General features: G+C 36.2%; 2 protein-coding genes across 2 annotated transcripts; both read right to left on the bottom strand.

Annotated features, from left to right (window-relative positions):
* Window positions 1-755: 755 nt before the first annotated feature.
* LOC105224382 (O-acyltransferase like protein-like) lies at window positions 756-4,561 on the bottom strand. The gene is made up of 6 exons (XM_049455387.1): window positions 3,843-4,561; window positions 2,387-3,230; window positions 2,121-2,240; window positions 1,765-2,010; window positions 1,150-1,708; window positions 756-1,070 (listed from the first exon to the last, which is right to left on the bottom strand). The coding sequence occupies exons 1-6, from the start codon at window positions 4,075-4,077 to the stop codon at window positions 942-944; spliced, it is 2,133 nt and encodes a 710-aa protein (XP_049311344.1). The 5' UTR covers window positions 4,078-4,561; the 3' UTR covers window positions 756-941.
* A 1,818-nt stretch (window positions 4,562-6,379) lies between these two features.
* LOC105224380 (O-acyltransferase like protein) lies at window positions 6,380-11,818 on the bottom strand. The gene is made up of 6 exons (XM_011202442.4): window positions 11,069-11,818; window positions 8,927-9,755; window positions 7,826-7,945; window positions 7,348-7,593; window positions 6,720-7,278; window positions 6,380-6,653 (listed from the first exon to the last, which is right to left on the bottom strand). The coding sequence occupies exons 1-6, from the start codon at window positions 11,301-11,303 to the stop codon at window positions 6,525-6,527; spliced, it is 2,118 nt and encodes a 705-aa protein (XP_011200744.2). The 5' UTR covers window positions 11,304-11,818; the 3' UTR covers window positions 6,380-6,524.
* Between the last annotated feature and the right edge of the window lie 1,087 nt (window positions 11,819-12,905).

Below are 12,905 nucleotides of genomic sequence, written 5' to 3'. Positions count from 1 at the left end.
GACGTCAGAAATGACAATGAGCATCATTCACTCATTCATCAGGGATCTCTTCTCGACCCTCCAAAAAGCCTCGTGCCACCGAAACACACCACTTCTGGCCAAAGCAACATCTGGGTAAACTTGCCTAATCATATCAAACGTCTTCGTCAAAGTTTCACACAGAATTTAATCGCGAACCTCTGCTCTAACGAACGCTGAATTTTCGGCTTGAACCACTCACAGAAACGCGTCGCGCGAAAATGTTTGTCCTGACTTCCCAAGTGCTCAAAGGCAACTGACCAACCGCTCGTTCTTTAGCTAGGAAGGCTCTCTACCGAATCCAGTCGGTGCGCGTAGACTCCGAAGTTCAGTTGCGGTGGAAGAAAATCAGAACTACTACTCTGGCTTGGTCCACCAATGTTAGCCATTATCCTCTTTATCGCCGCCGACAAGCTTCACGCTTTTTCAGAGACTTTGTCTATATACGTCTTTTAACTTAACCTCGAGTCTATCACCACTCCTAGATATCTCAATGATTTCTGATCTCATTACTGAGACACCGAATATTTGTTTCCTCTTAAATAGTCCTAGTCAATTGGCTTGGGGTTCTCTGCAAACTTAGTCCTAGTCAAGTCATATGATCTAGGCGGCCATTTGCCTATAACTTTCCTTGAGGCGATACTGTCAAAACAAAAAATATCTCTGTTTTTTTGAAAATTCTATCCCCCTAAAATAAAACACCAAATTTGCCATTATGTTATTACTACACAGTTTATTGTAAAAAGCAAAAATAAATATAAATCAATAAGTTATAAATTATCTCAAGTATATATTAAATATATACAGATATAAAATATATCATTATACAGGTTTTGCTTGAAATAAAATACTTCCACTGTTACAATAAACGCCGCTGCATTCTTTGATTTAATTCCAACAAAGTCCACACTAGAAAACTCTTTTTAGTTCGTCTTGGATTTGGGGTGCTGGACCAACATTTTGGAAATATTCTTATAGGGCACTTCGAAAAATAATGAAAAAATGGTGGAGAAGAAGAACAGTATGGTGCAAATGCTAATGTAATCGATTGCCTACAAAAAAGAATAGTTTTCATAAAAAAAATAATCAGACACATAAACAATAAAATTAGTTTCAAGAACTCTAACTCACTAAATTATATGGACTGCTATAGCGACCAATATTATTCAAGCTTGCTAGCAGCCCCATGGGTACTGGATGTAAGAGGAACATTGCATATGTTATTTGGTTGAATTTTTTGAAGAGTGGATTCTCCAGTAAGCCAAAGAACCACTTGACACTACCCGCAGCATTTGCGAATATCAGAAGACAAACACTCGATGAAAATATCACACGTTGAACGATCAAGATTGCCACATAGAAAACCACTGAGTAACCCTCTGAGATTTTGGCGAAATTAATAGTAATGAAGCAAATGATCGCCGAACAGCCGAGGTACTCTTGTAGAGACTGATTTTGAAAGAAGTTTGCATACAGTTGCTTTTGTTGGTTTTGTACAAAAAACCAGCCAGCCACGCCACCAATTACGTAGGCCAACACACGTGACAACGAGTTCATATAGAGCTCCGTAAATAACGCCACTGTGGTCTCAAAGGAATACTTATAGTTCATAGTGATGCCAATATAGGAGGTGTAGATCAAATTTGCTACTACAGTGGCGAGTGTAAGAGCTTTGCCCGCTTTTGGATGTCTGCAAAAGAGATGCTCAAACAAATATATTAATGTGTCTTGCGCGTGTGCACTCACTTCACATAGATGAAAAGCAGAATTGTACTGAAGATGTAAAATTGCATATCACACGCAGATGACCACGTCCAAAACAAGCACAAATCGTCGTGTTTGAAGAAATTTTGTATGAATAGCGCACTGCGCCACCAATACTGCTCACAGTTCGCGTATAAACGATGACTAAAGTGAAAAACCGATATATCGTCCATGAGGAGCCAACCAGCATCGGCCAAACAGATGCTAATAAAGTACAAAGGACCCAATCTGTTTGAAGTGGAGAGGAAAAAATTAAAAAAATAAATAAATAAATGTGAAGGAAATACCTTTGTAACTATATCTTAGATTTATATTTGTTGTCAGCTTTCGGTACTTACCTAATCAAACGATGCAATATGTGCGTAAATAACGTTTTCGCATTTTTCATGAATCCACCTTTTCGCATGGTTTTTATAGTTTTGGTATTTCGGAAAAAGTGGTATGTTTGCAGGAAGCCACTGAAAAAAAATTATAAAATTTTGCATATTGGATTAATTATTGGATTGAGAAATAGTTCGATAAAAAAAGCTCTTGGTATACGCTAAGACCTCTCATGAAGAAATGAAGTACCACCTAACCTTTTTCACAATGTCTTTACACTTACCTCATTGTAAAAAATAAATCGACGAAAATGTCGAAATTCCCCACATTACTCGTTAATTTGTAATGCGCGGCTTTATTACTTGACGCCAGGTAACTGCAACACAATAGATGAAATAATACTACGACCATGGCGCCATAAAAGCGTAAACCATTAACCGCCGGAAAAGCCTCTGTACCAACAGACGCAGCAGATGGATCCGTAGGAAAAAGCAACTCCCAGTTCTTCTGCACATCAAAACAGACAATAAATCTATTATAAAACGATTGAATACTTGTTTTTCTCGTCGAATTTAGATGATCGTTCGTAGACTTTGTACCATTTGCAACAACCTCAACCGTTTCGCTAGTACGCTTCGTACGTTGCCAGAAGGCTAGAAATGTCAGCAGGAGTGTTAATAACCAGCAGCCGATAAAAATAATTAACGAAGGTCTTGAATAGAAGCCAGAACGTAATTTCAAATCTTTTACGCTTTCGACACGCATGCGCATATCATAAACATCATTCGACACAAATAGATCATCCTCCACATAGGCAGCCATTAGTTGACCAATCTCGGCTACTGTACAAGCGCTTGGCAAACACAGACCGATACTTATGCGCGGTTCGTAGAAGATATATAATGGATCCATTTGCCATGTGGAATTGTGCCATAAATTGACGACACGATAGTCCGTAGGAAAAGGCGCCGTATCTGTCAATAATTTCGGTTTCATTTTGTGTTGTATATGTGCGGATAGTTGGAGATTGACGGCTGTTTTAACTGCATTACAAGTGTCACGATTGCCCAACCACATGCCGTTGCCCAGTATGAATCCAGGCTCTTTAAATCCAGATGAATCATACACTTTGTAGAGAAACAAAAATATTGAAAAGTGGAAAAGAGTAGAGTTCATAAGTTAAGAAATATTATAAAACTGGGTACATATGTATAAGAGCGGTTATCTTTCGGTTCTAGAATTTAATTTAAGGGTTTGTCGACTAATTGTTTGCGTGATTATTGATTGGTGGCAGCTGGAAATATCTGTCAATTATTGGGCTAGCGGAAAATACTATTAAAGAATTGGATTAAGTTATATGAACGATCTTAAGAGGCGATGGCACTTAGGCTGATTAACATCTGAAAATATATTTCTTGGGAGTAAGCATCTCCCATTTTCCCGATTATATTAAAAAATTCATAAGTCAGATCTCTTTCTCGTTCCTATTATCCTACATAGGCCCCTCTCTATAACAAATTTTCGATTTATAATTCAAGGATAGTAAGATTTTAGTTTTTTGTTGAGTAATAACTCTTACTAAACCTTTTAATATCCCTTTTTTCCTACGATCCTATATATGGTTTCGTAGAGCGAATATATTGCATAATCTATCCCATGCTATAAACTTCAAGGGTAGTGAGAGGAAGCACTGCGAAAAAATAATATTGTTTTTTTCTTCTACTTTTACGAGCACTTACTCTTCATAGCCCAGGGCTGCTGCTTTAACATAGCCTTTTGTACTTCCTGCAGTTGTGTATAACAGTTTTGGCTCACCATATCCGGACGACTAATCACTGTTAGGCCGAAAAGTATTGACGAACGCTGCATAATTTGATATTTGTCGTTGTTGGGACTCACTTTTTTTGATGTGCTAACTACGCAGCAAAATAGTGTGAATAACAGCAGCACTTGATAAAGCTTCACTTTAAACATGTTGACTATTTTATATTTTGTCAATTTATTTTAATTAATACAAAAGTATTTGTTATTCTATTATGTTGAAAAGTCTTATTTTTTTTCTTTTGACAATTACAATATATTTTTTTCTTCTCGTTTTGTAAAATTTTATATTCACTGTCAATATCCACACACTTTCCGAAATCACTTGAATGCTGCCGATTCAATTTGAAGGGAAAAGTAAAGTAGCTTTTTTTATTTCAGTTGTTCTTTTATAATAAATTTTTATAAAATTTTCCTCCAAATATATTTATTTTCTATATACATATGTGCCAATATATTTTTACAATTTCACTTTAAAGCCCCTTGTAAGTATTATCTACCGCTAGTATCCTTAACATCATTTAAACTCGCTCTAACTTTAAAATTTGAAATCTTCCGTTTTCGTTTCTATTTCGCTTCCCGCTTAAAACGTCTGAAATCAAAGGGCCTTAACGCTTTACGCGAACTGTCAATGAAAATTCTAATGTGGTCATATTTATAAAATTAAAATGCAATAAATTAACAATTAGCATATATGAATTAATTATGCGCGGCTTAGTTAGTTCAAACAATTCACAAATTGTCTGTTGTTTTCATTTACTAAGCGGCAAAGCTACGCATGCGGCACACTACCGGGTTTTTTGTTTACTTTTGAAACATATACTCATCTACGAAATGTCTTTTCAGAACACGAGTGACTAATGATTGATGCACATAGAACTTTCCTCGCTTTGATGACAAAGTATTGATTGCACTAAAACAAGGTGTGTCTAAAAAGAGGCTTTGCTTGCCGTGATTTTCTCTATTTTTATACTTTTGCAATATGTTGTAACAAGGTATAATAGTTTTGTTCACTTAAAAGTTATATGTATCACCTTAGAACTTTTTGCGCGTCCCTTGACAAAAAAAGTATGACTTCGTAGATGGGTGTAATCGGAGCACTGTCACACCCACAAAACGCCATTAACCGAAAACGTATAAACTACGATAGCTAAGTAATGAGTTAAGATGTAAAACTCGAACATGGCACAGGTGATCGCAGTGGCAGTGTGCACCTGTGGGAAAGATTTTTATAAGAAGTGGGCGTCACCCCGCCATCTAATAAGTTTATAGTACATATATCCTAAACCACTAAAGCTACAAGAACCAAATTCGCTTCACGAAAATATTATAAGAAATGGGGGGATAACCCCACTAAAAAAATTAAATTTTACCCCTGAGATAGTATGAGAGGCCAAAATTTTAAGATGGGCGTGGTGCAGCCCACTTTTAGGTGAAACCATATATTTCGCACCCGCCCGACCGATTTCAACCAAATGTGGTACGTGACATTCCTCTGATATTCTCATGTTACAGTTTGAAATCGCACTACAACCATGCTTACTTCCCATAAAACACAATTTTAAATTCCATTTGAAACTTTCACTTTGCAGCACACAAATCAAGAATGAGTTAATTTATCGGAATAAAATTTTGCACTAATAGAGTATTTCAGATGTTCTACCTTATGGCTAAAATATGTCCAAATCGAGCCAAAACTTCACAAGCCCCTTGGTACTGAATATTTAGACCCCAGTACCTATAGTGAACTTTTTACCGAAATTATTGGCCAATGTATGGGAGAATATAAATTCAGAGAGAATCTTTTCCTGATAGTAGTATATCTGTGCATTAAAAATGGGTTGAGTTGGGTCAATACTTCCCTTAGGCCCCATATACGTTATATAAAGATTTTCGAACTTCCCGGTGAATATATACCGCTTACATAAGTCAATATGTGATTTGTATTAATAATATTAAGAGATCGTTTTTTCGGTTGAATAGCAAACCTGCTGTATTTGAAGGGGCTTCCCTGGCTCTAACCCTTGCAAATTGCAAGAATATGAAATGTTCGGATATACCGAACTTAGCTCTTCCTTCCTTTTTTAAAATAGTTTATTTAGCTTTTGCTTTTCTTATAAGCTTTGTTGGTGATGACCTTCAAACAAAATTTCGGTCATATACAAGTATATTGCAAGTATTTGGACCACCTTTTTTCATCTTTCACCCCAGCTGGTCAATGGTAACCGATATATTAGTATAGTAGTTCCTTTCCCAACATCATTCCCTCGACAAAGTTCCGCCTAACTAAATAATGATTTAGTGCTCTGTATGGATTTTTACTCAAATTGGTGGAGTCACAGTAGTTTTTTCTGTATGAAAAGCCAAAAAATACTGTTCGAAATAGAAAACACGTGCCTACGCTTTTACAGCTATCCCTACAGAAAATTCAATGCCTTTAAAATAAAACATCCTCTATAGTAATCTTCGTTGTTTCTTTTTTAATTATCTTATATATATTATTATACAGATTTTATTATAAAAAATGCTTCCATTGTTACAATAAATGCATTTACATTCATAGATTTAGTTCCATCACAGTTTGCGCTAGTAAACTTCGTTTAGTTCGTCTTGGGTTTGGTGCGCTGGACCAACATTTTAGATATATTCTTATAGGGCACTTCGAAAAATAAGGCGAAAGTCGTGCAGAGCGCGTACAGTACCACGCAAATACCAATGTATTCGATAAACTAAAAATATAAGAAATATATACACGTTAAAAATAAAAATTGAAAACAAATCAAACTGGAACTCACTAAACTATATGGACTTGCATAACGACCAATATTATTGAAGCTGACCAGCATAGCCATAGGTAGAGGATTTAAGAGGAACATAGCATAAGTAATTTGATTGAACTTCTTGAAGAATGGATTCTCCAACAAGCCAAAGAACCACTTCACACTACCCGCCGCATTTGCGAATATCAGAAGACAAACACTCGATGAAAATATCACACGTTGAATGACCAATAATACTACATAGGAAACCACTGTATAACCTTCGGAGACTTTGGCGAAATTAACAATAAAGAAGCAAATCATCGCCAAATAGCCGAGAAATTCTTGCAGAGATTGGTTTTGGAAGAAGCTCGCATACAGTTGCTTTTGTTGGTTTTGTACGAAAAACCAGCCAGCCACGCCGCCAATTACGTAGGCCAACACACGTGACACCGGATTCATATAGAGCTCTGTGAACAGCACCGATGTGGTCTCAAAGGAAAACTTATAATTCATAGTGATGGCGGTATGGATGGTGTAGACCAAATTTGCTAATACCGTGGCGAGAGTGAGAGCTTTGCCCGTTTTGGGGTGTCTGCAAGTGAAATGTTCAATTAGATATATTGTAACTAAAAGTACTAATATATTGCGTATATGCACTTACTTCGCATAAATGAATAGTAGAATTATACTGAAGATGTAAAATTGCATATCACATGCTGATGACCACGACCAAAATACGCACATATCTTCGTGATTGAAGAGATTTTGTATGAAGAGCACACTGCGCCACCAATACAACTCGCAGTTGACATATAATTTGTGGCTAAAGTGAAAAACCGATGTATCGTCCATAAAAAGCGCTCCAGCATCAGCCATGCAGATAACAAGGTAGTACAGAGGGCCCAATCTGTTTGAAGTAGTGGTGAAAAACGAAATAAATAAAAATTTTTCTCTCTTAATTTATATGTTTTCGAACAGCTATGCCCACACTGTAAACTCGCGAGCGAACTAACATTTCTGTTTTCATTTTATTCACATTTCTGTTATGATAAATATTGTAAAATGCTGTTTGGCGAAGTATTCAGACGTCGGGCATAACTCTTTCAGACTACTAAGCGTTGGCAGCTTTCGGTACTTACCTTATCACACGATGCATTATGTACATAAATACCGCTTTCGTATTCTTCATTACACCACTGCTTCGTATGATCTCAATAGTTTTGGTGTCTCGGAAAAAGTGATACGTTTGCAGGAAGCCACTGTAAAAACATTTTAAAATTTATTGTTTTTAACTTTATTCTAAAGGGTGATCCATTTCGAGCTTCCCTAATGAAAAAAACTCAAAACTTCAATGCAGAAAATGGCGACGGCTTTCAAGCTTAATCGAATGAACATTTTTTGGATATTTTTTTGAAGATTATCTCTTTCAAATATTGGCCTGGCTACGTCTCTGATGGTCCGTTCGTTGAGGCCAATATTCGATAACTGGCGAATAACACGCGCGATGTTTTGCTCCGCGGTCTAAGTCGAAGCGGGATTGTCCGCATAGACTTTAGACTTTACATATCTCCAGAAGAAAAAGTCTAACGGTGTGATATGACACGATTTTTGTGACCAATCGACGGGCCAAAAAGTGAAATTATCTGCTCACCGAAATGTTCTCTCAATATATCCATTGATTTATCCGATGAGTAGGAAATTGCCGCCGTGATGTTGAAACCACAAGTCGCAGAGATCACGAGATTCAATTTCAGGCATTAAATAGCCGGTTATCATGGTGCGATAACAGTCACCATTGAGCAGAGAGCCTTTGGATGTGAAAAGGCCCTACAATAGCTCTGTATTCTGCTTGTGCACAGTCAGAGCGGCCTTTCTTTTAGACTCAGAACCACCAAATTTCTACAACCAAAAGTTTTTTGAAACAAACACGTTAAGTTAATTCGATAAAGTAAAAAATATACTCTCTAGAATACTGGGAAGTTTAGAATTAGAGCTAGAAGAAGAAAGATGTTTACCGCATCTGCGCTGCGAAACATCTTTCAGTCTGAGGTTCTTAATGTGACTCAAGTTTTGCTTTTGAGGACGCGCTTCTACTTTTTTTAATACCAAGTGAGTAGATAAAAAGAACATTTTAAAAAACTTAAATATGAATACCGGAGTAGTAGATTGCTGCTACCTCACATTATCTCAAATGTTTTAAAGTATCGTAGAACGTCTTCCCAAAATTTCATCGTTCTTACCTTATTGTAAAAAACAGATCCACAAAAACGTCCAAATTTCCAAAACTACTTGTAAATTTGTAATGCACGGATTTATTACTTGATCCCAGATAACTGCCACACAGTATATGGTATAATATTACGCCCATTGCGCCATAAAAACGTAAACCATTCACCGCCGGAAAAGCGTCTGTGCCACCACTTGCGCCGGTTGGAAAAAGCAACTCCCAGTTGTTTTGAACATCAAAGCATTCAATAAATCCATTACAGGTCGATTTTGTCTTCATTCGTTTTTTTAAATTATCGTTCGTTGACTTTGTGTCATTTGCAACCACCTCAACCGTTTCGCTATTGCGTTTCGTGCGTTGCCACGACGCCAGAAATGTCAGCAGCAGTGTCAGCAACCAGCAGCCGATAAAAATCATCAAAGAAGGCCTTTTAAAGAAGCCAGCACGTAATTTCAAATCCTTTACGCCTTCAACACGCATGCGCATATCAAAAACATCATTCGACACAAATATGTCATCCTCCACATAGGCGGCCATTAGTTGACCGATCTCGGCTACTGTACAAGCGCTTGGCAAACACAGACCGATACTTATGCGCGGTTCATAGAAGATATATACTGGATCCATTTGCCATGTGGAATTGTGCCACAAATTGACGACACGATAGTCCGTAGGAAAAGGCGCCGTATCTGTCAATAATTTCGGATTCATTTTGTGTGGTACATGTGTGGATAGTTTGAGATTGACGGGTGTTTTAACAGCATTACAAGTGTCACGACTGCCCACCCAGATGCCGTTGCCCATTGTGAATCCAGGCTCTCGAACGCCTGATGCATCGTACACTATGTAAAGAAGGGGGAATATAGAAGAGTGGCGTTAGTTAATATGTAGCTGTAATTAAACTAGTTACATATATGAGTAGTTACAATGTTTCGGTTATAATGATTACTTTTAAGAATTTATTGAGCAGTTCTTATTATGAGTGTTGTGTGCTAGTAGTTTCTAGTAGCTGCCAATTATTGGAATTGCAAGGAATACTAAAAGAGTTGACAGACATTTGACAATACAGATTTGTGAGTTAAGTCTTACAAGAGAGTTGTTAACGAAAATATTTTTTTTTGATTTGGGGTTACATGGGTTCACGAATTTCAAAAAATCGATTTTTTTTATTGTCTTATTTAATTCTACAATATTGTCATAAATCTTCAAGTTGATCCGAGTAATAGTTTCGGAGGTACCGCCTTAAGAACTTGTACGCTCGAGGGTAGCAAAGCTAAGTGCATCGTCTTCAAACGCGTTTTTCTTGAAACTGTGTTTTTGAAGAAATCTCAAGAATTACCAACCGTTTTTCCTGAAATTTTACACAGGTCTTTGAGATGCAATTCTTAAAGACCTGGGCGAAGGATTATTTTCGATTACAGCTATTGGAAAAAAATAATGTCCCGAAATTTTCACTGAAATTTAAACTTTTTCGTAAATATCTGCCAGAAATCCAATTTTCAGTTTTTGTTTCCTTCGTCCAAGTTCTAAGGTTAAGTTTTTAACTAAAACGCGTATTTTTTCACTTTTGATGATCCTGTATGAAGTTATCCTGCCAACGCGGACGAGCCTTTTTCTCCCGGAAAAGGCATCACAATTATAGTTTAAAACTTTTTTTTCAAAATTTCGGAATTTCTTTCATTTTTTATATGAGAAAAAATTGTTGAATAAAAGCTGTTTCTTACCCGAGGAAGCCAATGTAATCGCTTAAGATTTCGAAGGATTGTTGCTTACAAGTTTTTTTAAACTATAAAAGGATGTTACTTTCCATTATATTCGAACTGATAACCGACAATAAAAATTTAGCTGTGACCCAACAAAACCCACATTGTTGTCATGAAAGCTTAGTGAAAATATTCATTTTTCTTACGAGTAAGCATCTACAGCTTCTTTATATTTTTTAAATTTTTTGAGGTGACCGCAAGTATTTCTATCTTGTCCATTTTGCTATCATTCTACAAAAGGCTCGCCAATCTACTGTTAAATTCAAGAAAAGTAAGGCTACGAAAGCTTTTAAAAAGCTAATGAATTTTTATCCTACAATAATTTATTTGGTTCCATTGAGAGGATATACCCTAACCTATCTCAACTATGGTGAAAGAAAGAAAGCACTTACTCTTCATAGCCCAAGGCTGTTGCATTAACATAGCCTTTTGTACCTCCTGCAGTTGTGTATAACAGTTGTGGCTCACCATATCCGGACGACTGATCACTGTCAGGCCGAAGAGTATTGACGTACGCTGCATTAGTTGGTATTGGTCGCTGTTGGGATTCACTATTTCCGCTGTGCTAACTACACAGCAAAGTAGTGTGAATAGCAGCAACACTTGATAAAGCTTCACTTTGAACATGTTAACTATTTTATTTTTTCTTTATTAATTTTTATTAATACAAAAGTATTCGTTATTCGATTATGTTTGCTTAGCACAAGTTGAAAAGTCCTTTCGAAACTATTTTTTACAACTTCAGTTAATTTTCTTGCTGCTCGAACTATAACATATACACAAAGTCTTGCCGAAACTTATTCGAAGACAGGCTATTTTATTTGAGGGTTAAAACGACTTTTGTTTATTATTTTTTCGTTTTTTTTACTTTAATAATAGCAATATATTTATTATTTTTTTTATATAGTTACACTTTAACTTAACCGCGTAAGTGGTGTCTAGGCCAATAAAGAAGAAGATAGTTTCACTTTTTATAGAGTAGTAACAGTTTATTCAGCGCCTAGAGTCCTTTGCTTCCTTTTGTAAACTCTTCACGCACACTCACTTCGAAAATTTTTAGCCGTTCGTTTTCGTTTCTATTTCGCTTCCTGCTTAACGCGATAGAAATCTGAGCGCCTTTACGCGATACGGCGCGAACTGTCACTAAAAATTCTTAAACGCTTATATTTATTAAATTAAAGTGCAATATATAGTATTACAACACATATAAAATTAATTATGCGCGACATTTGTAGTTAACTCAAACGATTGCGCAAATTGTGCGGTTGAAAGGCGCATGCGGCACACTGCCGGGCTGTTTGTTTACTATTTGAGAACAAATATGTATATACGAATCGGCTATTTAGAATAGGAGTGACTAAAAAGTGTTATTAACCCTTGACTTCTCACTTTTTTGGCATAAAAAAATTTATTTATTTTATTTCTGTGTATTTTGTTGTATACAAGTATGTGTGCGAATAGTAAAAAGAGAAGAATTTGAAAAAAAAAAATTGTATTTTAATTGACTACTTCAGAAGACAATATAGAGTGTTACTCTAAAAGGTAGTTCGTTCATTTGTATCAGAAAGTAGCTTTTCGTAAAATCCCTTCAGGGTTTCCTTAACGCCTATATGTATATACTAAAGTTGTTTTCATTCGTTTCGTTATGCCCTCAGCATTCAGTAAATGATACAGGTACACCGATTAGATTTCATTTACCTATGAAGTTATTTCTAGTGTTTATTAGTGAAAGTGACGATGGATATTCTACAAAGTAATTCAATAACTTAGCTGAATATAAAGAATGTAAAGGAGACTTTATACTCGAAGAATTCAACTATCGGTGGCAATACTTTTTACTAATAAATCTGCATTTTTTTAAACCCCAACAATGATATCTTGACGGCGTTTTGGAGATTATACAGATAAAACGTTTTGCACTGATGAATTCCAACAGAAGCACGGTGTGATTTAAAAAGGAGACAAAGGAGTGAGGTGATTTTAGTCCCTATGTTATCACAATCAGCCTCCTAAAGGCCTAAGTTCGCATTCAGACAGCCACTCCACCACTAAGAGAAAGCCCAGAATTTAGAATAATCTTCAGAAATAGTTCAGTATCCATAGACTTGAAAAAAACCTTGATTTTGAATGTTCATGGCATGGCAGCTACATGCTATTGTGATCTGACCTAAGTAATATGCATATATGGACAATAATTTATGCAAAATATCTCGAAAAAAATCTTGTCAA

Source organism: Bactrocera dorsalis, chromosome 1 (genome assembly GCF_023373825.1).
Source record: "Bactrocera dorsalis isolate Fly_Bdor chromosome 1, ASM2337382v1, whole genome shotgun sequence".
NCBI classification, from domain to species: domain Eukaryota; kingdom Metazoa; phylum Arthropoda; class Insecta; order Diptera; family Tephritidae; genus Bactrocera; species Bactrocera dorsalis.
The sequence above is the reverse complement of the archived record's forward strand: the minus strand, read 5'-3'. Positions and strand labels throughout refer to the sequence as shown.

What these genes read in the sequence shown, in the direction of transcription:
- LOC105224382 (XM_049455387.1), bottom strand. Translation starts at nt 4,077, where the DNA reads ATGTTTAAAGTGAAGCTTTATCAAGTGCTGCTGTTATTCACACTATTT. An exon ending in ATATTGCATCGTTTGATTAG is followed by an intron (nt 2,011 to 2,120) that starts GTAAGTACCGAA and finishes CACTTCAAACAG; the next exon opens with ATTGGGTCCTTTGTACTTTA. An exon ending in CTGCTTTTCATCTATGTGAA is followed by an intron (nt 1,709 to 1,764) that starts GTGAGTGCACAC and finishes TCTCTTTTGCAG; the next exon opens with ACATCCAAAAGCGGGCAAAG.
- LOC105224380 (XM_011202442.4), bottom strand. Translation starts at nt 11,303, where the DNA reads ATGTTCAAAGTGAAGCTTTATCAAGTGTTGCTGCTATTCACACTACTT. An exon ending in GATCTGTTTTTTACAATAAG is followed by an intron (nt 7,946 to 8,926) that starts GTAAGAACGATG and finishes ATGTTTTTACAG; the next exon opens with TGGCTTCCTGCAAACGTATC. An exon ending in ATAATGCATCGTGTGATAAG is followed by an intron (nt 7,594 to 7,825) that starts GTAAGTACCGAA and finishes TACTTCAAACAG; the next exon opens with ATTGGGCCCTCTGTACTACC.